This window comes from Aulonocara stuartgranti (genome assembly GCF_965226115.1).
Source record: "Aulonocara stuartgranti genome assembly, chromosome: 11".
In the NCBI taxonomy this organism is placed as follows: Eukaryota; Metazoa; Chordata; class Actinopteri; order Cichliformes; family Cichlidae; genus Aulonocara; species Aulonocara stuartgranti.
In genome coordinates this window covers 11,200,208-11,225,426 of record NC_138947.1, presented here as the reverse complement: position 1 = coordinate 11,225,426, position 25,219 = coordinate 11,200,208, and the positions used below count along the sequence as shown (strand labels likewise).

Below are 25,219 nucleotides of genomic sequence, written 5' to 3'. Positions count from 1 at the left end.
TCTTATTGATCTTTCCCCAAGGTCTCTTATCCCGCCAACTGCAGGCGGGCTCATTACTCTAAAAGACAACCTTAAGGACTGATAAAGCCGAATCAATGCCACTGATCAGCTCTCACCTTAGTATGGATAAACACACTGAACTAGAACAGACAGAAAGGGCATTCTCATTAAAAAAAAAGCTTTCAAACAGTCTTTTACACCAAGAGTACAGTAACTTACAGGGTACAAGAAAAGTTGGTGCAGTTTCCATGACATAAAAAAATCAGTGTGGACAGAAGCACTTGATCACTTGCACCCTGATATAAGTGGCTACAACTTCTGGCCCAGCTATTTTGTGGTGTCGGTGGCAAGTTGCAGCCTTTTGGCATTTTTTTCCCAGTGGGAATGCGTGAAACCAGTTCTAGATTAGGCATCAGTGCCACATCACTGAAAAGAGATATTCATCACTTTAACAACCACAGCTTGAAACAATGGCATGCCTATGGATAGGCCTTGGACACCCAAAGGAATCATCTAGCCACTGTATTTAATAAAAGAAAGCATGGCTGCACTTATTCAGTGCTTCTTCATTTTATAGTCAATCACAGCACTTTTTTCACCCATATGGCACAGACATGGTTAAATGAACTGTTCTCCACAGTCCAATTAAATTGGTTAATGCCTTTGATTTTCACTCGCTCTTTCTTTGGTTCTTAAAAGTTGCATTAGGGGTCTTGTGCACTCTGGTTTCACAGCTGAGCTTGTACATGTTGCAAGCTGTGTTTCTTTGAAGTTACTCAATCCTAGTTTACCACAGAAACAACTGCGCTGAAGTATTGTTTAATTTTACTGTTGTAGTTCCCCATTGACATTGATGATTTTAGCGGTAAACTCAGCATTCAGCCTTCACATGGGTCTGTCCTTGGCAGAAGTAGTTTAGTTCATCACACAGATGGACACCATACAGGCACAGCTTTGGAGTATGAATGTGTGTAAATGTTAGTTAGAAAGCACTCAGGTGTAGAAAAAAGTACTCATATGGATCGGTTTATGAGGCATGTTGTATAAAGTGAGTGCTCAAGTAGAGTAGAAAAGCACTATATAAGAACCAGTCCATTTACCAGAACCAGTGCTGATTCTCTGTTTTCTGTTCATCATACAGTCTAACTCTTAGCATGTATCGCTGTGCTGAAGGAAGGATTTGGACTCATAGTACAGGATGCAGGAGACAGGACATGAAAGCATTTGACTTTTATTACTGCTAATTTACAAAGACACAAAAATAAACACAGAGCCAGGTCAGAGCTACCACATACACAATGGGTATGAGGGGACAACGCAACAAGGAATACAGACAATCAAACGGTTGTCTAAACAAAAGGGAATAGGGCAAAGTGGAAACATCTGGCAAGAAACTGAATACACTTAAAAGAGGGCACAGACCAACATGGGGATAGAACGGGATCAAGCAAGACATAGCTAGCAGAAAGCAAAAAATCACCATAATAAACAGAAGACTAAATAACTATAATTAAAGATAGATAGATAGATAGATAGATAGATAGATAGATAGATAGATAGATAGATAGATAGATAGATAGATGTGGATGCTATTGTCCCACCTCGCCAGCCCCTTCTCAAAATGAATTTCTAGACACTTGCTTAGTCTACTCTTAATCCAAATGCCCATCAAAACATGACACCCCTGGCTTGAAATTAATCAACCTCAGCCGCGTGTTTGGCACTTAAACTTGCAATAAAAGTTCATTTACATCTTTAGCTGATACTTAATTATTTTGGAACTCAACTTTTAATTGCCCAACATGAACTACAAGAAAATTACACTGATCCTCTAATTAACATCTTCTAATAATAAAGCCTCGAGAGTGGTGAATGGGAATGAACTGATGGACTATTTTGTCAACTTGTTATTCTGCTGGTCTTCCGTCTTGCTGGCGTTTAGTATGCATCACATGTCTTTATTATTGCTCAAACCCCGCATTTCTGCGCTGTGTTGTCTCTAACATGCTTACATGCTGTTTGGGACCCGGATAATAGCTCATTACGCCTCTTCCATGAACCGCCTAAGCCCTCAGAGTAGACTCTGACTCACCTGCCACACAGTGTGCAACAGTCAAACAAGTTACAGTGCTTTCACCATCAGCGTTATGAATACACTCCTACCTCTGTGTGTGTGTGTGTGAACTGTACTGAAATCTGAGCTTTGGGCGGATTGTTTTGCAACCCTTTTACTTCCCCTTCTCTGTACTACTACGCCTGGGTGTCACCGTTGCTACAAGCATGCTATTATCCGCAGTGAACGGTTGAAGTGGACTTCTGTGAGTTATTACTTGGTTTTTCTATACCATCGCTGTCTCTCTGTCATCATGGGTGACTACAAGCCAGCCGAAGCATTAACCCACAGGAGAAGAGCGACTCTCGCAGTGGCGAGAGCTGCGACTCTCCAGCCGATGAACAGGAGGTTTGAAGGGGATCGTCAGAGCTTGGTGGCCGCAGACATTAGCTTTGAAAATGAACATAACAAACATGACCATTCACTGGAAATAAGCCGGAATAAAACGAAGAACGATAAGAAGAAACGCAGGAATGATATAAGTGACATGTTGAGGTGAGCTGGATAAACTTACTGAAGTGTTGCCCAGTTTGAGGAAAGTGGGAAGAGTTTTTTGTTTTTCCTTCAGGAAAGATATGACAACATGCTGCCCGTAGCTAACGGCTAATGTTGTATCTAGCGTTTCTTAATGCTAGATACGTGTCCTTGTTATTCATTGTCGGTAACGACTTGGTTCAGGGTCGTGGGGGGACGATCTGGACCAGAGCCTGTTTATTTTTCCACAGTTGTCACTCATTCATTCATACTTACACTCCCGCTCTTCTTTAGTGCTGCTGGGCCGAGTTCCAGGAACTTTAAGATCGGGTATATGTGTCTCCAATAAATAAAATGCACAATGTGGGTTGTTTCGTGGGAGGCTGTGTAAAGGGGAACCCTATGAATAGGCGTGAATTAACTTAATCTTCTCAGACCAGTTATGTAACACAAACAGCCGATATAACACTGTTTGGTTTGCAAAAGTTTCGCATATTCGTTTATATTGCTGATTGCTGAAGCCTCATCAGAAATGGCCTGGGTGGAAGGGTGTAGTCAAAAAGCAGTTTTTAATATAGGGAAACAGGGAGGATAAAAGTCTGAGGAATGCCAAACTACACAAGAACTCCATTGAAAATCAGTGGCAACAGTTTCAATTAAGTGATGAATCCAAATTTGAAATTCAAATTATCACCAGTATGTACAGAGGAGGTCAGGAGAGATGCACAACAGTGAGTGTCTACAGCCATCGGTAAAAGAGATCTGTGCACATATGAATGTCTACAAACCTCAAGCAATTGAAGCAGTGCTGTAAAGAAGAGTGGGACAAAATTTCCCCACAGTGATGTGAGATGATAATAATAAAAACAGACAGGAAGTGATTACTTAAAGCTCTTGTTTCTAAAGGTGGTTCTACAAGCTGTTGATTGGGTTTTACTTAGTTTTACACAGGACATGTTTGTTGCAGGACTATAAAAACCTTCACAGAGCTCCTAGCGCATCTCACTGTGTATTTAACTTTGTCCTATTGTTGCAGCTAGAGTTCGAATGAAAATCAATGCAACATAAATACATTCATTTTTAATTGTCTCACTCATTTACTGTATCCATCTGATTTATTTCAGTAACTGTCACAAGACACAGGAGTCCCTGCTGAGTTCAGCCAGTGGTTATAAAAACTACAGAGGAGTCCTCAACTGGTGTGTGGTAATGCTGGTAAGACACAGACAAAAGGAAACATGTGTTCCCATGAAAATCCTAAAAAAAAAAGCATTTGACAATCTTGTTTTGTTGTTTGAGCACATAAGATGATATTTTTGTTGATATTTCAATGAATTTCCAAACATGGCCAACATGTATCCAGTGACATAAAGCCAAGCGTCTTTCCCATCTCTATTTCCCACTCATGTTTTTTCTTTAATTTTAATTCCAGCAGCTCTTAGTGTGGGTGTAATTGTCAGTTTTTGTGTTTTTGACAGATGTATTGTATGAAATTATGATTTTTATGATTACAATGTACATGGAAGTAAATGGAAGTCAGGATAAGCAGTCGAAAGAAAACTGGTTATCAGCTTGCTTTCAGCTGCAGCCCCGATGGTGTTAGGGTTGCAGCATAAGTTACCACGGTGATGTACCCCAGTAAGATGGGAACCACCTTCATAATACAAAAACCCAGTGTTAGCCCCCAACTGACCTGTATACAATGATATCCTGCTTCGCAGTACAGGCCTGTCAAGTGGACACCTCCAAGCTATTAGTAGAACAATCTGTCTAACCACACTTCCTGTAATTAGACTTTTTGATTATTGATTTTTTTCAGTAAGATAAATCTTATTTTATTGCATATGACTTAATATCAGTTTAGCAATTAGTATAGATAGTAATGGACTTTTGTGATACAGACCATCCACTGTCATAGACTAATACACTGAGATAATTCAATATTGCATTAAATAGTAAACAAAACGATTGTCCGGATTAAGACCCTGATTAACTTATCTTCTGATATATGGGCATGACCTCCGACACTTCTGCTGACCCTTGTTTGTACTAATGGTGATTGTATAAAAATGTCACCAGCGTTTCAGCCAACATTCATCCTGATAAAATGCAGAGTTTTCACTGCATTTCATCCAAGTGAAGAGGAAAAAAATATGCAGAGTCACGTTTTGCTGTCATTACTGTTGTGCTGCTTCTGTCCACTCATTTCCTCTTTGTGCAGAGTTTCCTCTCAGGCGGGGCTCAGCAGCTTTACCACAGACACACACACAGACACACAAGACTCTAAAGTATTTTGTTCAAGTTAAATAGTTCAGGCAGATAATTTTTCACTCATCAATAAAAAAAACCCTATGAGCTTTAGCCATAGTCAGGAATCTGTTGTTCATCTATTCCCCATTCACAAGAATGGCTGCTTCTCCAAGAGTATTGGTCAGATTTTTAGTGAAACCTCAAACAGTTCTTCATTGAAACTGTTCACAAGATGAAGATCACATTTGTTATTTTGCGTTGCAACGCTAACTGCATTGTGATGAAGTGTGAACAGATGAGCTAACTAGCTAATGTGTATTTTCTAGAGATGTCGAATAGTGTACATCCACCATAAAATAACTGACCTGTTAGTGTCAAGCTTAGCACATTTTGCAGTTCTTTCTCGCCCGTGCTTGGGAGAATGGGCCAATTATAGCAGGAAACGAGGAGATTCAGGTGGTGAACCCCGCTAATCCAACAAATCATTGTGTTCATTATAGGAGGTTTTTCCTTCATTCTGACAGACCCAGAGATTTTGTGTTTGGTAATAAGATATTACAATCCATTTAGCTGAGGAGAGCAAACGGACAGGATACAGCAAGGAGTGCAAAAGAGGGGAGCAAGAGAAGGAGACGACCATGGAGGAGAGAGTGATACAGAACGATGAGGCAATTCAATTAAAGCTGAAGGCTTTAAAATGAGAACCATGAAATAAATGTACATGTGGAGAACAGTGTAAGGAGGATTGTTGTGCAAGAAATATTTATCATTGTCTGTCTTTTTGTTACAGGTACTGAGCAACGCGCGCCTCTTCTTAGAAAACCTCTTACGGTGAGAATGTTTTATTAGCTATTATTTCAAAAGGCTTCATGGACTACTTTTACCCAATGTGCCATTCTTAACATTAATGAGGGTGGTGTTTTAAATGTGACACGAGGTTCATGTAACTCATCTCGTCATAATGTCATTTGTTACACTTGTGGGGTTTTTTTCCTCTCAGAAGTTAAAATAACCGCTGTGGAAAATATTATATATGCAGCAGAAAACTGAGCCAGCGCTCAGTTTTCTGCTGCATCAGTTGTTACTTACATTGAAGCTCAGATCTGTAAAAACACACCTGTCTTAATTTGGATCCTGGCTTTTCTTTTGGCCATCGTTCTTTGTTTTGTTTTTTTAGGTACGGTGTTTTGGTCGATCCTGTTCAGGTGGTTTCCTTGTTTCTGAATGATCCCTACAGCTGGCCAGCAGCTTGCCTAGTGATTGGTAGGTATATTTTCTGTGTAACACTTCAAAATAATGGAAATGATTCAATATTATTTTACACTGATTATATTATTTCTGGGTTTAAAAAAACATAAAAATCTCAGCTACAAAACGTGCACGAAATGCTTGTATAACCAAGACCAGGATGACCAATTTTAAGTGATCTTAAGCAGTAGTATTCCAGGTTGTATGAAGGTTGGTGACTTTTTTCACTCATTTTCAGTCCACTCCTTGTACCTGAAAATGTTCTGGGGAAAGTTTTAATTTAGCAAAGAACCAGTTTTAAAATAAAATCCTTAGAAACTTGCTAACATCCTATCACCAAAACAAGTGGGGGACAAAAGTGTGATATGTAAGTGTAAATGTCAGGTCATGCAAAAAAAGTTACCTACAGTAAATGAACAATGTTTGAAAGTCTTGCCCTTAAGCTATAGGACAAAAACAGAAACTGATAGATCCATCTGGACCTTAAGTTTATTGATCTACTGCTTATTAGAAAAGGTCTCACGGGAAGGGTGTCTGCCAAGAAGTCAGTCATAAGGAGGAGAAACTGGGAGACAAGGCTGTGGCACGCCACATTGCACAAGAACTGGATAGAAAATCAGTGGCAACGAACTAATGGATTGGCTTAAATTATCATCACTATGTGTGGAGAAGGTAAGGAGAGTGGTACAACAGCGAGTGTCTGCAGCCATCTGTAAAACACAGTAGAGGCTCTGTGATTGTTTGGGGCTGAATTCAGTCAGTGGTGTTGGGGATCTTGATGGATTTCTGTATACAGAAGAGTACCGTACCACCAGATTATCATCCACCATGCAGTACCATCGTGAAAGTGTCTGATTGGCAACAGCTTCATTGTTTTCACCATGAGAATGATTCCAAACACACTGCCAGAGCAGTCAAACACACAACGGAACAATTTTAAAACAAAAGGCAGCTAACGTTCAAGAGCTTTGAATGTCCTCAAGAAGCCTGGAGAACTATTCCTGAATGACTGCTTAAAGAAATTGAAAGGACTCTTGTTTAAGAGAGGAATAAAAATGATAAAGAATAAACAAAATATTGACTTTCAAGCTTGTTAGAATTATACAGACTCTGTTTTTGCCTTATGTACTGTATTTTCTTTTATGTTTCAGTAATTCGTTGCGATTTGCGGACCAACCTAGCAAGAACGTTTCAGAAAACTAGGTGGAAAAAACATTTAAAACTGATTATAGAGCCACTTCCTTTAAGGCCTACCCTGCTATAAGACGAACACATGCAGTTTTTTTGTTTTCCGAGTACTTACTTTTATAGTATATTGCAGTGAAGGTCTGCAGTAGTGCAGCTTTCAGTGTCTCTAGAGGGACACTCACCTGCCCTATATACTGCATACTGGTGTTCTCCTGCAGAGAGGAGGAGGGAGTAAGAGAGAGGGATGAAGAAGAGAAGTAAGGAGGAAGGATTTAATGGAAGCCAAGTTAAGTAAGTAAATTTGTATAGATGGTTGGAAAACAGGACAAGAACAGGCAGAGAGAGACGGGGTAGAAAGAGCAGGAGAGTGGTGGAGTAAAGTGCCGCATCAACTCGGGACCGGAGAAGGGAAAGGGAGGGAGGAGGAGAGAAATGGATGGAGTTAAGGCAAATGACTGCACAGACAATAGGTAAGAGGCAGGTGAGGATGGGAGTCTGTTTACAGTGGCATGGACTGTAAAGCAGCCTATCCCCCGAGGGCATTCAGAGAGTCACTGCAGTAACTTACGCACACTCCCACACACACAAACACAGTCTACACTTCATGAAGCCTACCAGCAAAATGGGCAAACTTTGGAAAGAAAGTTAGACATTAAGAAAACTCTATTGTGAGTGATAAATGTTATTTTACTTTGCTGTAGTAAGTGCATTGCTTCTACAATATATACCTGAAGGCACCAGATAAAAGGTTTGTGTGTCTAACAGGTGCTAAATTGAGTTGTTTGTTCCAGTTTCATGCAGTTTGGGCACAATACAGTAGTTGGTATTTGGCAAAGAGGCTCAACAGATGCTTTGCAAAAGAAAAAGCAGTAGGGAATAAGATTTGGGCTCTTCTCAGATGTTCTTTTGTCTGGTTTCTCTTCTTTGCATTTAAAAGTCTCTTATTCTGTGAATTGTTCTTATTATTATACAACGACAACGATGGCAATAATAAAATTGTCAAAGAAAACTGTCCTAGCAATAAAGATCCTTATTTAAATGTATTAAATTGTTTAACTTTTTTATAATTTAGCACCAATGATCTTGATACACTCACAGTACTTTGTAAAATTTGCTGTGTTATCCTTTGCGACACTCTCCTTTGCATATTTGCTGAAAGCGTGAGTTGTCCTTATGTTAAACGCAGCCTAGTTAGAAGACAGGTTTCCTGACTCCATACTTTTCTTTTTCCTTCCTATAGGTGCATTTAAAGATGAGTATAATGGGAGTGTATTGTGAGGTCTGATGAAGTGATGCCTACAGGCTGATTAATTGCTTTCGTTTGTGCACAGTAATCTTACTGTATAGACTCTGCTGTGCCTGCAGCGCATTTCCTCCTTCCTGTCTTTGATGTGCCGTGTATACCACGAACTCGAAAACAACCATGTGACTGAATGACTAAAGACATTGATTCGTAATGGCAGTTATCAAGGGTGACACTGTTGATGATCACATGATGAACCCCCCCAAAAACAGAGTTTATACAATTCTAACAAGCTTGAAAGTCAATATTTTAGCATGACCAACGTGATCTTCATCACTGCCTGAACTCTCTTAGACAAGATTTCTTGTCATTTCTTTAAGTAGTCTTCAGGAATAGTTCTCCAGATTTGTTGAAGTCCATTCAGAGCTCGTCTGTGGATGTTGGCTGCCCTTTATTCAGTTTTCTGTCAAGATGATCCCACACTGCTTCAGTAATGTTGAGGTCTGAGCTCTGAGGAGGCCAGTCCATGATTGATATTGTTTCATTTTGTGTTTTGGATCATTGTCTCCACCACTGGCTGAAATGCAGCCCCAAACCATGACAGAGCCTCCTCTGTATTATGACTATAGACCAGGGGTAGGCAACTCCAGGCCTCGAGTTCGGGTGTCCTGGACGTTTTAGATGTGTCCATGATCCATCACAGCTGATTTAAAGGGCTAAATGACTCCTCAGCATTTCTTGAAGTTCTCCAGAGGCCTGGTAATGAACTAATCATTTGATTCAGGTGTGTTAACCCAGGGTGTGATCTAAAACCTGCAGGACACTGGCACTTGAGGCCTGGAGTTGCCTACCCCTGCTATAGACAGTCAGTGATGTACCTTGGTCCTGATCTGTACATACTGACAACAATTTGAACCAGAAAATTTACATTTGGACTCATCGCTCCGTAAACCCCATTGTCACCAATTTTCAGTCCAGTTCTTGTGTAATTTGTCATACCTCAGCCATTTCTCCCCATTTCCCTCCTTAAAAATGTCTTCTTGATGGTCACCCTCCCACTGAAACCATTTCTGAGGCTTCAACAAACAGATGGATTATCTGAAGGTCCAGATGTACCTCGCAGGTCCTCTGTCAAGTCTTTGCTGGATGTTTTTTTTTTCCCCATTTCTTAACATAACTTTTAGATACTGAAACAGATATTGATACAGGTAGATGCAGAGACAGAAGTAGATTTTCATCTGATGTAAGTGATATGAAACACTGTATATCATCCAAGGTTTTGGTTGGTAGCTCTTTGGGAATCACCTCGTTGCTGCAAAAATATTATGTTATGCCTGTTAAACCATGTTATCCTTGTAATTTTGCATAGTTTCACCTAATAAAATTGGAACAAATGGTGTGATTTTTGTGAGAGGCTGCAAGTAATAAAAGGCCTAAAGATATAATTTTTCTAATTTTTCTATGTTGAAACAACACTGGTTTAGCCCTTGAGTTAGGTGCTTTTTTACAGTATAAACAAAAAAAGAATAACCTTCCTCTGATGGACTGAAAAGGAGTGAAAAAGCAGACAGTATCCAAAGGAAAACTTTCAAAGACTCTCAGAAAGCCTTGAGAACTATTGCTCAACACCACTTTAAAAATTACAAGAAGTCTAGTTCCTTGGAAGCAAAGTAAAAAAGAAATGAGGTGTTGCTCAAGACTTTTGCACAGTACCATACATCCCAAAATTAGACCTGTCTTTCTGAAGTGTTGATATGAAATCATACTGTAGAATATCTTCTTTTTTATTTTATTTTATTTTCTAAAGCTTCACTAAAGAATCTTCTTGATTATGTTACTTGATTGATTCACTTGGGATTTTTCTGTCACAGTCATTTGCTCCATGGCCTTTTTGATCTTACATATTCAAGTAAACAGTTTAAAGTACACTCATTTATTTGATAACCTCCACATCATACAAGTTGTCAAAAGAGCAGCAGACACTGAATATGGAGATGGATATACTGTGCAGGAAACAAAAGATAAAGAATAAAAAATGATGTGATTCTTTGTGTGTGTGTGTGTGTGTGTGTGTGTGTGTGTGTGTGTGTGTGTGTGTGTGTGTGTGTGTGTGTGTGTGTGTGTGTGTGTGAGAGAGAGAGCTTTTCCACACACATCGACTGGTCTAGTCACTCAGCTGTCTAGCAGTTGGTATATGCTGTGAAACACATATGCTCTGTTATTGCCGGTTCATTTCTTTCATCAGGTGTTGCTATTTAATCATGTGAAAGTCTGTGTGTGTCTGTGTGTGAGAGACACCATGTTGCTCAGGTTTCAGGAAATTTTCAGTCAAAACATGAAATTGGTATATTCTCTCAGCACTGCTTTTAAAACGTAGAAGTCACTGACTAAAATGATGGAGTTCTGCTGAATACCAGTGTTTTCGGAGCCAAAATGTCTTCAGTTCATGAGCTCCCTAGTGTAAATACAGGCTGAAAAAATGATCACTGAGCATCAGCACTGACATGGTTCATTTTGTCCGACAGTGTCCAATGTGTTCATTCTGGTGGCTCTCTATACCGAAAGGCAGCTGTCGAAGGTGAGGAGAGAAACCCTGCTTGCACTAAAACGTGAGAGCAGTGTGAATTTTAACCGGACTGCTGAATTCAGAGCACTTTCCCAAGTCTCGGGTGGGATTATTTTCCTAAAACTGTTCTCTAAAGCTGACTGTGGAGCTGACCCTCCCCAGTTGCATCTGCAAATGTGAAATGGTAAAATGAGAAATTAGTTTCACCATCTACATTTGGGCCACATTCAGTTATGCTCTGCCTGTTTGGCACGAATTGGAACAGTTTTTTGTTGTTTTTTAACTTAACTAGGCCAGAATAACTTAAAATGTGATCTGTGGTGGGGTGAGAAGTAAAAAATGGTTAAAACATTTAGTTTCTGTAATAATTGGCAGTGTTTTAGAATTAGGTCACCAGTAAATACCCAAGGCTAAAAGCATGCGACCAAAACGGAGGCAGTTTTGTAGAAATGGATACATTGTTAAGATAAAAAACTCCTGCTGTTCCTATGTTTGTTTGTTTTTTGGACACAGGGTTCATTCAGTGAACTTGTGGGATTTCTGGTCCATTTCATTAACATGGCCGTTCTGCTAACGTTTCCTGCAGCAGTGGTCCTATTGGTTCCCTCCATGACCTCAGGTAAAATGTGTTTCCCTATTATTCAACTGTCCTCCCTGCAATCTTGTTCCTAACAACTGTACATTACTGCGACAAATAATTTACTAAAATGGTCTCATCTCTTATGCAGCCAAAACATTATCCGTTCACTCGTAGTTTACAATGTAGAAAATAATTTAAGGGTAATAAAGATTAAGAGAACATCCACTTCCTTGCCCTTCACAGAAACACGCAGCCAGTTTGGCAGTGCAGTAAAAGGCATCTCTGATACAGAGTCATAATTGGAGTCGGTTAGTGGTAATGGACCAGTTGGTCATGACTGGATTGTTTCCAGCTGGCTCTGAGGAGAGGAGAGGGGAGGAAAGGAGAAGAAAGGATAGGAAAGGAATGGAAAGGGGTGTGGTTCACTACCTTCTGTCTTCATCATACACGCAACATGATTGACCCATGATGAACTGGGAATACAGCACGCCGTATTTTTACAGGAAAGACAAGTAGACAGAAGTCCTCATAAATTTAATGAGAAATACTCTTTAAGCACCTTTTTTTTTTTTTTTTTCTTTTACCATGAAACAATCACATTAATGTGCATTACTCTGTATAAAAACAATAGATTATTGCATCTACTGAAATGTTATTGCTTGATGACAATAATTTGCTGTGTCATCGCAAATTTCTTGATGGTGGTGGTGGTTATCCAAATTTCACTGTTTCCGCCGACTGACTGGTTTATACTACGGTAAAATCTTAGCCTGTACCGGGGTGTAGAGTTTTAGCTGGAACACGTAACGAACTTGACAAATATTTCACCGACAAGGTCACATTTGTCACTTAATCCACAAATGTTCCACGGTAGGAGTGTTTTATGTCATGGACTTGATAAATGTATTTAGTTCAGTTGTTTTGGCACAGCACCAGTCCTTTACTCTTCAAGCTTTAGTAAGCACACCTCTGACTTTAAATCAATCAAAGGACATCCATGTTGGGAGTTTCCTATGTAAGGCTGGTTTATTTTATCCCAGAAAGTCATTGTTTCCCCTTTTGGGTTATTTTTTTCTCTCCTCTTCTCCTCCCTCATCTCATCTGTTCTCTCACTGGGAGGTGTAGAGTCGGTCCATCTGTCTGTCTGTTTTCTCTGCACTGCTGTTCGCACAGGAAGGACAATTGACAGAGGGCAGGTGTGTGTATGTACGAATATGTGTGCGTACTGATATTAGGTTTTGGGGGCATATATTAGGGATGTTTTCATAGTCACATTGTCAATTATCATGTAAATGCAACGTCCTGTTACAAAACACAGCTAATTTTGTGTGTCTGTGTGACAGACGGAGAAAAAGAACACATTTATAGATATTCAATCAAATTTGGTAACATACTACTAAACTTTACTGTTATCTGCTGACATCATTTCATTATTTCCAAAGCTTTGGATTGGTCCTTTAATGCATCATGGCTTTAAGTGTGTGCACCTGGGTTTGAGTGTCCTTACAGCAGTGTTTCTGATAACAGTGCGAATTTGAAAAACTGAAAAATAAAAATCACACAGATATTCAGACGTCCACATAGATGGTGTAAAGTGCAGTGCCACATACATTGTGTATTTTTATAAGCAGGTGTAAACCACCCTCTAATATTCTAAAGCACGCTCTTACTCAGCTTATCAAACGACGACTCAGAAACTGCATGCATAAAGCTGTCAAAGCTTTCTTTGCATAGTGTAGTACAGCGTTAGGCGACACCACATCTGAGAGGGGGCTGGTTTTGGCATGTTTTTCCCCACTCAGGCTCGCCTCTGTGTGCTTATTATTTATTTATTTTTTTACGATTCCTATCTCTTGAGTCACTGTCTTGAAGAAAATCTAGCAGTTTAGGAGCCACACTGAGCCAGAGAGACAGATGGTTAATGGATAAGATCTGGTATGGTTTGCTGCCAGGTGTGCTGACCTCCTCCTCACCCTGCTGGCACAACAGGCAGTTTTTGTTTGTGCGTTTCTGAGTGTTTGTGCACATATACGTGTGCGTGTTTGTTCTCTGTCCGGCTTGATCCCTTTCTATCAAGCATATGGTGACTATTGATAAAGCCCTGGTAGGCAAGCTGGTGTAAGCGTGCGCTTGCAATTTACTAAATATGTTTATTGATCTCCTTTCAAATCAGCTTTTCCTCATTGGCCAATTAGCACAAACTTTGGCACGGGTTTCTGAGTGCACATTCTCTCAAAAAAACAACAACAACATGGTGACTATGTAATAATGTCCTTGGCATAGTTAGACTGCTTTTATACTTTGTGTTGAGATGATTTATTCAGCTGTTTGTTCCAGATCAAATGACAGCCTCTCATTGTCTGTCTCCTTTCCTTTTTCACTCTCCTACCTCTCTGCTCTGTTTTCCATCCTGTCCCTGGCTCTGCTTCTAACGTACATCCCATAATTTTTTTTTCCTGTTCTTTTAGTTTTTATGTCCTCATCCATTCTTCTTCGCTAATTTTTCCTTACTGTTAGCATCCCCTCATATCTTCCTCCTCATCTTCTTCTTAGATCACATATGAGCTAATTACATGTTTCTGCATTAGTTTATCCACAGTACTAATCCTTACCTCTTTTTCTCCCTCTCCCCATGACAGTTGGTGGTTTATTCGTACTTGGTACTTACACCATTATCTTACTTAAACTGTACTCCTATAAGGATGTCAACTTGTGGTGCAGAGAGCTGAGCACTATGAAGGCAAAGAAACTGTCCAGGTCACTGTCTTGTAAGTCACACATACGCATGCTTATTTAGATTTATATTTTACACTCACTGACATCATAAGAAAGTAAGCAATATACATTATCATTTTGTTTTTATACTCGAAATGGCTTTTAATGTGATTTAGTTTCTACCCAGAAAGAGGTTTCAGTATATCGCTCGTGCTGTTATGATGACATCTACTGGCAGATAGTTGACATCACAGCTTTCTGATGAAACTTACATGAATGGTGTAAATTTTATTTATGTCTGGTACAGGCCCGTCAGAACAGCGTTTCTATGAAGGTGAACGCAAAGTGTGCTATCCTGGCAACCTCACCCTCCGAGGTACTCAGAGCTTTTATTATCATTACTGTTTGCTGGGATGTGAGTTGATCGTGTTTCTGTGATGCACCACTGTTTCTGTTTTACTGTGTCACATGTTCTGGTTAACACACTGACTTTCTCTCCACCTCTGTAGACATGTACTACTTCATCTTTGCGCCAACTCTGTGCTATGAGCTCAACTTCCCCCGCTCTCCAAACATTCGCATGAGCTTCCTGCTAAGGAGACTCTTTGAGATGGTGAGGAAATATCTCATGTCAGCATCACCCATTAAACACCTTTAGTGTAGCTGTGTGTTCAAAGTAAGCACAGACACACACTCAGACGATTAGAAGTATCACCTAAAAGTGCTTAAGTGCTAGATCACAGTATAAAGGTGGCATATTTCTGCAGAAATATTGGGTTATGGATACGATGCAGTGTATGTACAAGTTTGATCAACAACACAGGGCACAATCCCAACATGTCACACAAACAGGTGCATCCTTTAAGAGTGAAACTGAAAAAAGGCCATTTATATCACTGAAATAATGTCACTCTATCAATTTGTGCCTTTCTCCTCAGCTTTTTTTCACCCAGCTGTTAGTTGGACTCACTCAGCAGGTACAGTCGGATAAACCTAAACATCACCGTTTAAAATGTGTACATTGCAGCTCATGTCTTAAAGTAGCTTGAGTATTTTTTTTCTCTTTCTGTCAGTGGATGATTCCCATCATTCAGAGCTCAATGAAACCACTAGAGGTAAGTCAGGCAAAATGAGACAGACGCTACAAGGGTGAAGTGGTTTTAAACCAGATGTGTAAAATCTGTTCAAGTATTTTGTGCCTTAAAAATAAATTCTGTAACGTTCACACCAGCTGCATAATTTTGCAAATTTTCAACCTTATTTGCAACCAAGCTCAATTTTCCGCTCAGATCTGACCAATCAGACCACAGCATTTGGCAACAAGTGCGCTCTAGGCTCAAAGCTCCCACAAGTGTTGAATTTACAAAAACATGTAAATAGTAAACTATAATATATTATTATTTTTACCTCAGACAACGTTCCAGATCAGTCGGCTCAGTGGAGGAAATCCTCCTTGCTGCTGCATTCTCGTGATAATTGCATGAAATTGAAGTTATGCAACAAGTTCGGATTTAAAAATGCATGAATTTCTTCTCACTTTTTAGGAATGTGCTTGGTGTGTAACGACCTTTACTGTGTGTTTGTCAATTCACGCCTCGTGTTTTCTCTCCTGTAGGACATGGATCTGTCCAGGATGACTGAGAGACTCCTGCGACTGGCTGTGCGTAAACACTATAACATTAAGCACCGTGACATCAAAACAGAGCTCCAGTTTTGATAAAAATGTGAAGCAAGAGATCAGAACTGTTAATTTCCAGTTCTTGTACTTGTCAGTGTTTTGGACTTGCAGTATAAAGCTACAGTTTATTTATGACCAGAGATCATGCTACAACTGTAGTGCAACTTCTCAGTCATCATTAAAGCAAATACATGCATGTAGTGTGCGCGCATATGCCAATTTATATTTAAGCTGTAAACAGTTACTGCGTATACTGAGCATGCAGCAGCATGTTGGGTGAGGGTCATGTGTTGTTCTTGTTCACGAGACTTGAACTTGTCTTTCCAGGTTCCTAATCACTTGCTTTGGCTGATGTTTTTCTATTGGTTCTTCCACTCATCTTTGAACTTCACAGCTGAGCTGCTGCGCTTTGGTGACAGACAGTTTTACAAAGACTGGTGGTAAGTTTTTGTCTGTGTTGTTTGTGATTTTTATGAGGTGTGGTGGACTGTGCTCAAACACTTTTTCAGAGTAGCTCCATGCGCTAATAACTGCATGTGTGCATAAGAGAGCGGATTTATGTGCATTCTCATGAATGTATTTGGTTTATATCAATGCCATTTGTATAATCAAAGCAGTAAACTTATGAATCAGTTTGTGTATTTCTAATATTTGTAAATAGGTGTCAGTCAGTGGACTGTGGAATAATTGCTTTTATTTCCTCCTTTCTCATGAAAACAGATTTCCTTATGTCTATCAATATTAATCAAGCTGCTTTAAATTCATTATTTAGAGGCTGTAATCCAGCACACTGTTTGATGGCTTTTTATTATTATTTTATTTTTTTTATAGGAATTCGGAGTCGGTGACATATTTCTGGCAGAACTGGAACATCCCAGTGCACAAGTGGTGTCTACGGTAAAGTGAATTATTCACACAGTTGGACATTAGAAGGGAGGAATTAAATTATAGGACTCGGCACAGGAGACGGCGGTGAATTTGATGCAGCGGGATGCGCTTAACAAGGCACACTGATGTATTTAGGAAGTGGATTCATCTGGCTATAATTGAATAAGCAGCGGTGGTAAATACAGCAACAGGAGCAAATACATTTCTATTAAACAAGATGAAGTGAACGCGGTGCTTTCTAAAGTGTATTTTCTCTTAGAGAGACAGAATTACAGCAGGTCTACTGTAGTACACACGGTAAACAAATTCTAGTTTACTGAAAAAATATAATTTGTTCTCAGAATAATCTCTCTGATTTGAATGTAGGTATTCACACATTTTTATATCTGTTCTTCTGTGTCTTGCAGCCACTTTTACAAGCCGCTTCTGAGGAGAGGATTCAGCAAAATGTTCAGCCAATCAGCTGTCTTCTTCTTGTCAGCCTTTTTCCATGAGGTAAGAATAGAGACCAGAACTGCTTTTTCTGCTGAGCTTTCACTGTCATTCAAAAAGGGAAAAAAGTAGCAACCAGGTGCTGCTAATCAAATGCACTGATTGGTTAACTAGTAAAGAAGTGTTAGCACCTCTATGAGAGCAGAAATTTTTCCTCTTCGCTCATCCGGAGCATTTACTGATGTTCAGGACATTACAGAAGTTTTGTGGTTCAGACCACAAAACTTTTGGAACAATGTTGTTTAGACAGATGAGACCAAAGTGACCAGAACAAGAACACAGCATATCAGCACAAACTCTTCATACTAAATATAAAGCACAGTGGTGGAGGGGTGATGATTTGGGCTTGTTTTGCAGCCACAGGACATGAGCGCTTGCATTCAGTGACCTGACCGTGACCAGTGTCTGGGTCATGCAACAGGACAATGGTCCCAAGCACAGCAGCAAATCTACAACAGAATGGCTGAAAAAGAAATGAATGAAGGTGTCAAAGTCCAGACCTCAATGAACTGAAACAATGTTGTAAATAAGTGTGGCTCAAAATGCCTCCATGACTGATAAAGTCATACAGAAATTATCTGCTTCAAGTTATGAATCATTGGGTGTGTTTTGTTTTTCACAGGATTGCATACAGTGCTGTGAAAAACATTCTTTCTTACATGGCCGCACGTTGACCTGGAAAAAATACAATGTACACAGTGTTGTACCTCTTTATCAGTGTGGTGCAAGTTGTCAAGCATATTTCTAGAAATTATAGCTGAATATTGATGATTCTGATCTGATTTCTTTCCCTGTGTGTTTCCCTATCTGCCAGTACTTAGTGAGTGTTCCCCTCAGGATGTTCAGGTTATGGGCTTTTATGGGCATGATGGCACAGGTAAGACGATAAATATACAGCTACAGTTGACACAAACTGCCGTGTACTGAAATTTTTAATGTAACATGGGTGCGAATTCCTGCTCAGTGTTTAAAAATGCTAAAAGAAAAACAAAGCTATATGGAGACCAGATGTCATCATTGTATATAACTAAGTCATACAGAGGGTCAAAATACAGACGTTTTTATGATATTTCTTTGAACTGTTGATGGACATCTTGCGGTGTTGTCAGTGTTTGACCCCGAAATAATTAACTTAATAAATAGCCTTATTAATGTAGCGGGGGATGTTTGATGTACCAATGATAATCGGCTATCATGGGCTGTCTCTCTGGGTTTAATATTTACAAACAAAAAGAAATAAGAAGTTAAATAAATTAAAGTTAGGTTAATTAGGGCTGTCATTAGTGATATGTCATGATTACTCCTTGTGGGCTTTTTTTAATGATGTTTTATTCGCTCACCAGCTTCCATTAGCCTGGTTCGTTGGCTGTTTCCTGCGTGGTAACTACGGCAACGCTGCAGTTTGGATTTCCATCATTATCGGTCAGCCGTTTGCTGTCCTCATGTACGTCCACGACTACTATGTCATTCACTACAGACAGGAGGGAGACTAATACACATGTATATTCACACAACTTGCAACACATCTTTCTTACTCAAGTGTAAATACCACTAAACTAAAGCACTGGTAACACATATTGTCCGCTACTCCTACATGTCAGGATGAGCGGGTCACATCGACTGTGTTGTGGTTGTAGTGTGTTTACATTAGACACACTGACTTTTGTGTCTTCCTGCTGGAAAAGCTGAGAATACAGTGGGGGGAAAAGCAGAAATAGTTAAATGTCCATCTTGAAACACTACTGTAACATAAGGAGAAAGGTGATGTAGCATACAGCATCATACTCAGGGGATTTTTTTATTTCAGTGCCTTGTAAAAACCTGATGGTTAGTTTGGGGATTCATGTTTATGGTGAGTTTGTCGTTATTGGTACTGTGAGAACAGCAGACACAGGGTCTTCTTTACTCTATTTCCATAAAGGGTTTACTTATCTTTAGCATGTGAATCACAGTGGAGACACTGTGCTTGAACACTATGAAATGCTAATATGACACCATGATTCAAAGGGTTGTTGTTGGTTAGGAAAGAGATCTATGATCCAATCATTTTTCACTTTGTGACCGAAGGGGCCTTAAACTGTTTGGTTTTACTGTGAGGGGAGGATCATAAGAAGAATGTATACTTCTAGGATTTTATTAATGTAACTTTCTCTTTCAAATTGTGGTTATTGGTTATAAAGTCTGTGTGTGTATGTTTGGGGTGTTTTTTAACTGAGAAGCTGCCATGTATCAATTGCGGCACCACTTTTTTTTGTACTGACTTTTTTAAAATTTTGTATGACAACAAAAACGACTAATGTGGTAAAAACAATTACAGAATGTGCTGTATTAAACACCAGACTAGTGCCAAGTAACATCTAATGATAATTCAAACTACATTTTGTGTCTGAAAATAAAGTTTTAATTTAAGTCTTATGAAGTGTGTGTTATTTAGATTTTTTTCCCATTTTGGCATGAACATGGTCTTTCTCATTTTAGTTTAAAAGTAAAAAAAAAAGATTAAAAGTAAATAGACAATATTTGGTATTGAAAGTGAAATATACAGAAAACAAGAAGACAAGTGCAGCGTTCTCATAGCCTTCATGTATTTTCTTTCCTCCGTGCAGCCATATGTAAATATATTGCTAGAAAGGGAAGTTGAGATTTTAACTTTGTAAAAAATTTCTTTTGCACATCCTGTTTACACTCGAAAAGCCTTGATAGCATTGGTTTGGACTCCTTTTTGCACTCAGAGCTGCTTTCATTCTTTGTGGCAAATACTCAACAAGGTGCTCAGAGATTTTTGACACAGATTTGTCAGCTGCACATCAATGATGTGAATCTCCTGTTCCTCCACAATCCAGAGGTGCTCTGTTGCTAACTGGAGGCCAAATGAGTGAACTGATTGTAATTTTTAAAAAACAGTCTGAGGTGACAGGAGCTTTGTGTCAAGGGTGCTTTACCTGCTAAAAGCAGCCTTCGGTATCTGTGTGCACTGTTCTCATAATTTGGTTGTATAGTCAACAATGCTTAGGTAGGCTGTGGTATTTAAATGGTGCTTGCCTTGTACTAAGGCGTCCAAAGTGTGCAGAGAAAATTTATCCCATGTCATTACACCACCAGCAGCCTGAACCTTTAATACAAAATATGAGGGATCCATGCTTTCATATTGTTAAAGCCCAAATTCTGACTGTCATCCACATGGAAATCGGAAATCCAGACTTGAATTACAGCCTCAGTTTCCTATTTTTAGGTGACTGGAGTGATACCTAGTGTGATCTGCTGCTGCTGTAGCCCATCTGCTTTCAGTTTTGTTAAGGTTGTTTTAACTATGTCAAGCCTAAATGTGCTGCTGTGTGTTGACTCATACATACTTGCATTCATCTTCAGTTGAATGGTTGTATGTAACAAAGTGAGTGTATATTTTAGAGGCCCAACTCAAAGTAGATCATTTAAGATCAATTATAACTTTCACTCAGCTTCTCGCTGTTAAACTTTCCACAATGGTGGAAATTTTTGCAAATATCTGAACTTGAAGCAGCTTTTGGAAGACGATGTTTCAGAGCTGTACTAATTTACTGTGGAACTGTATTGCCTTATCTCCTTAGATTTCTGTAGACTAGGCAGATATTTAAGTCTATGAGAAAAGACAATCTCCGAGTTGGTGACTAATTTCTCTTTCACCTGTTAGTGTATAATTTGAAGGTTTGTAATAATTAGATTAGGAGACAGTAATTTAACATTTACCAAATTAGAAGGCATACAGTGGGGCAAAAAAGTATTCAGTCAGCCACCGATTGTGCAAGTTCCCCCACCTAAAATGATGACAGAGGTCAGTAATTTGCACCAGAGGTACACTTCAACTGTGAGAGACAGAATGTGAAAAAAAAAATCCATGAATCCACATGGTAGGATTTGTAAAGAATTTATTCGTAAATCAGGGTGGAAAATAAGTATTTGGTCAATAACAAAAATACAACTCAATACTTTGTAACATAACCTTTGTTGGCAATAACAGAGGTCAAACGTTTACTATAGGTCTTTACCAGGTTTGCACACACAGTAGCTGGTATTTTGGCCCACTCCTCCATGCAGATCTTCTCGAGAGCAGTGATGCTTTGGGGCTGTCGCCGAGCAACACGGACTTTCAACTCCCGCCACAGATTTTCTATGGGGTTGAGGTCTGGAGACTGGCTAGGCCACTCCAGGACTTTCAAATGCTTCTTACGGAGACACTCCTTTGTTGCCCGGGCGGTGTGTTTTGGATCATTGTCATGTTGGAAGACCCAGCCTCGTTTCATCTTCAAAGTTCTCACTGATGGAAGGAGGTTTTGGCTCAAAATCTCACGATACATGGCCCCATTCATTCTGTCCTTAACACGGATCAGTCGTCCTGTCCCCTTGGCAGAAAAACAGCCCCATAGCATGATGTTTCCACCCCCATGCTTCACAGTAGGTATGGTGTTCTTGGGATGCAACTCAGTATTCTTCTTCCTCCAAACACGACGAGTTGAGTTTATACCAAAAAGTTCTACTTTGGTTTCATCTGACCACATGACATTCTCCCAATCCTCTGCTGTATCATCCATGTGCTCTCTGGCAAACTTCAGACGGGCCTGGACATGCACTGGCTTCAGCAGCGGAACACGTCTGGCACTGCGGGATTTGATTCCCTGCCGTTGTAGTGTGTTACTGATGGTGACCTTTGTTACTTTGGTCCCAGCTCTCTGCAGGTCATTCACCAGGTCCCCCCGTGTGGTTCTGGGATCTTTGCTCACCGTTCTCATGATCATTTTGACCCCACGGGATGAAATCTTGCGTGGAGCCCCAGATCGAGGGAGATTATCAGTGGTCTTGTATGTCTTCCATTTTCTGATGATTGCTCCCACAGTTGATTTTTTCACACCAAGCTGCTTGCCTATTGTAGATTCACTCTTCCCAGTCTGGTGCAGGTCTACAATACTTTTCCTGGTGTCCTTCGAAAGCTCTTTGGTCTTGGCCATGGCGGAGTTTGGAGTCTGACTGTTTGAGGCTGTGGACAGGTGTCTTTTATACAGATGATGAGTTCAAACAGGTGCCATTCATACAGGTAACGAGTGGGGGACAGAAAAGCTTCTTACAAAAGACGTTACAGGTCTGTGAGAGCCAGAGATTTTCCTTGTTTGAGGTGACCAAATACTTATTTTCCACCCTAATTTACGAATAAATTCTTTACAAATCCTACCATGTGAATTCATGGATTTTTTTTTCACATTCTGTCTCTCACAGTTGAAGTGTACCTCTGGTGCAAATTACTGACCTCTGTCATCATTTTAGGTGGGGGAACTTGCACAATCGGTGGCTCACTAAATACTTTTTTGCCCCACTGTATCTAATGGCTCACATGGCTCACGAGTTGGGAGTTCGTCTTGTAATCGGAAGGTTGCCGGTTCGAGCCCCGGCTTGGACAGTCTTGGTCATTGTGTCCTTGGGTAAGACACTTCACCCGTTGCCTACTGGTGGTGGTCAGAGGGCCCGGTGGCGCCAGTGTCCAGCAGCCTCGCCTCGCCCAGGCTGTGGCTACAATGTAGCTTGCCATCACCAGTGTGTGAATGGCTTTTGGGGTCCTTAGGGACTAGGGACTATACAAATACAGGCCATTTCCCATAATTGCCACTGTATAAGATCACACTGCTGATAAAAGTTACTCTATTAAAGGATTACTTTTTTCTCAAACTACCACCCTACCGAGACTTCACCATTCAGAGAATCATACCTCAAAGAACATTGAGGAAAAAGACAACTACTGCAGTTTCCTTCCAGCTTTCTCCTAAGCACTCCTTTCACCCCTTAACAGTGTTCGATGTACAGCAGTGCATAGTCATTTTACACCTGTATGTACCGCCAGTGGCTCCTGTCATTAAATTCAAGACCCTGTTGTCTGAGGCTCTGAAGTAATCAAATATTAATACCTCCAGGCAGTGGTATAAATCTGTAATCAAGATGATGATGATGATGTCTGTGACACTCACCACTTAGCTCTTCTTTCAGCTCCTTTATCAAGATTAGAACGATCGTGTGATGCATTCAGAAAAGCAAATTTACTTCCATCCTTGGATGATGGGTTAATGCTTCACTTCACCTGCATCCCAAATTACAGTGAGAGTCATATACATCATGTATTTTCCAAAATAACCTCAAATCTTACTCTCCTATTTCTTTTACCAGTTTATTTTTAATGGTTACTATTTAATGTGTGTTTGGATGATAGCAAGGTAAAAGCAGAAACTGCAAAGATATAATAATACATCCAGACACAGTCATTAATACTCATACACTTCAATCTTTAGTCACAGACATTTACCAAACCAGGGTTTAAGGACTGATAGTCATGATGATCAGGCTCACTGCCTACCTGGCTAAATATTCAGTGTAAGACAGTGAGAGTTTATTTTAGTTTTTTATTTTATCCAAGGGCACAAAACCAGATCACATTCTCACTTTCTCTCCATGTGCTAGTAGATTAGTCATCCATAGGTGTGAGGACAGGGCTGTGAACCTGCATTTTGTCAGGTTGACAGAGAGTTAAACATGAAGTCTGGGACAAATCATAAAGTTTCTCAAGTGTGACATTTGGTTAAACAATCATCACGGGTGATTAGACTGTAGATAAGACAGGGGACTTTGGATATGTGAGGCAATCCCTTCAAAACAAAAATAAACAGGTATAATTTTTTCTTTAAGGACTTGGTAGGAAATTGTACAAGGCTAGTTTGGTTCCTGTCTTTAAGGATATTATTGTTTCTGTAGAGACTCCACAAGTAAGTTCACGTTTTCCTCTTGTGCTTGTTGTCATGAGGGATACATGTAGTTGTTTACAGAATAATTTAAAAAATCTCCTCATTCCCGTTAAACAAGGAAGGCAGGAGACTTTACTTTTTTGCTGCAGATGGCTGCACCAATGTAAGAAATGCAAAAAATGTCAACATCTGTTACGAATCATCGGTGTTCAGAATGATATAAACCACACCTTCCAGATCCTCTTACCCACAGATTGATGCACCATCTCTATAACAGCCTTCATTCACAAAGACATTATATACTGTAACGGTCTGTCTTCTGTTTACCCACATGTGCAGACATATATATTTACTCCATGTTTTTCTCTGAGTATTTCTCTAAAATGTTCCCGTGCCCTTGCTCCATGCACTTCTTTCCATTCTGTTCTTACCCTGCTCGTTCTAACAGGTTGATCCATGGCGCTTCTCTTGGCATCCGTTATTCCGGATCTTTTCTAGCTAGCCTGACAAGTTATGAGTGATGATGATTCTCCTGCCAGGAAACCAGGAGACCTAAACCTGTCCCATTCTGCAAGACTGATGGATGCTTGAACCAGGACTAGTTATCAAGAGACAGCCCGAGTTTTACATTTGAATGTGATTTTTAGTCAGACCAGTGTATTTACTTCCTGTATTTAGGTTATGGATAAAAAATACAAGATATGCTAAATGCTGCACATTACAGGAGACATGATGACAATAATTAAGCATCCATCAATTTGAGTACATTACATTACATGAGTTTTTCAAAGTTTGTAATGTAATTGTTGCTTGTAAATACATTTAAAGCAATCTAATCGTGTCTTTATACATTTATCAACACATTTAAGAAATGTCTACAAAATACAGTAGATGTGTCTAACACACACATGTGCGTGTGCATATCCACACAAATTTTCACACATTTTTAAAAAATCCAGTGAAGAAAAACAGCAAACAATATTTAGCCTCTAATTTTCCTTCATACAAGTTCACCAATATTTTTTT

The 25,219-nt window shown here is 39.7% G+C and overlaps 1 protein-coding gene across 1 annotated transcript; it reads left to right on the top strand.

Moving 5' to 3' along the window:
• Positions 1 to 2,016: 2,016 nt before the first annotated feature.
• LOC309717670 (diacylglycerol O-acyltransferase 1-like) lies at positions 2,017 to 19,850 on the top strand. Its single transcript, XM_082552389.1, has 17 exons — positions 2,017 to 2,608; positions 3,712 to 3,802; positions 5,628 to 5,668; positions 6,015 to 6,100; positions 11,042 to 11,094; positions 11,596 to 11,701; positions 14,302 to 14,430; positions 14,685 to 14,753; positions 14,887 to 14,990; positions 15,316 to 15,354; positions 15,451 to 15,492; positions 15,993 to 16,037; positions 16,383 to 16,495; positions 16,887 to 16,952; positions 17,351 to 17,438; positions 18,250 to 18,312; positions 18,779 to 19,850. The coding sequence occupies exons 1-17, from the start codon at positions 2,367 to 2,369 to the stop codon at positions 18,926 to 18,928; spliced, it is 1,527 nt and encodes a 508-aa protein (XP_082408515.1). The 5' UTR covers positions 2,017 to 2,366; the 3' UTR covers positions 18,929 to 19,850.
• The last annotated feature ends 5,369 nt before the right edge of the window (positions 19,851 to 25,219 follow it).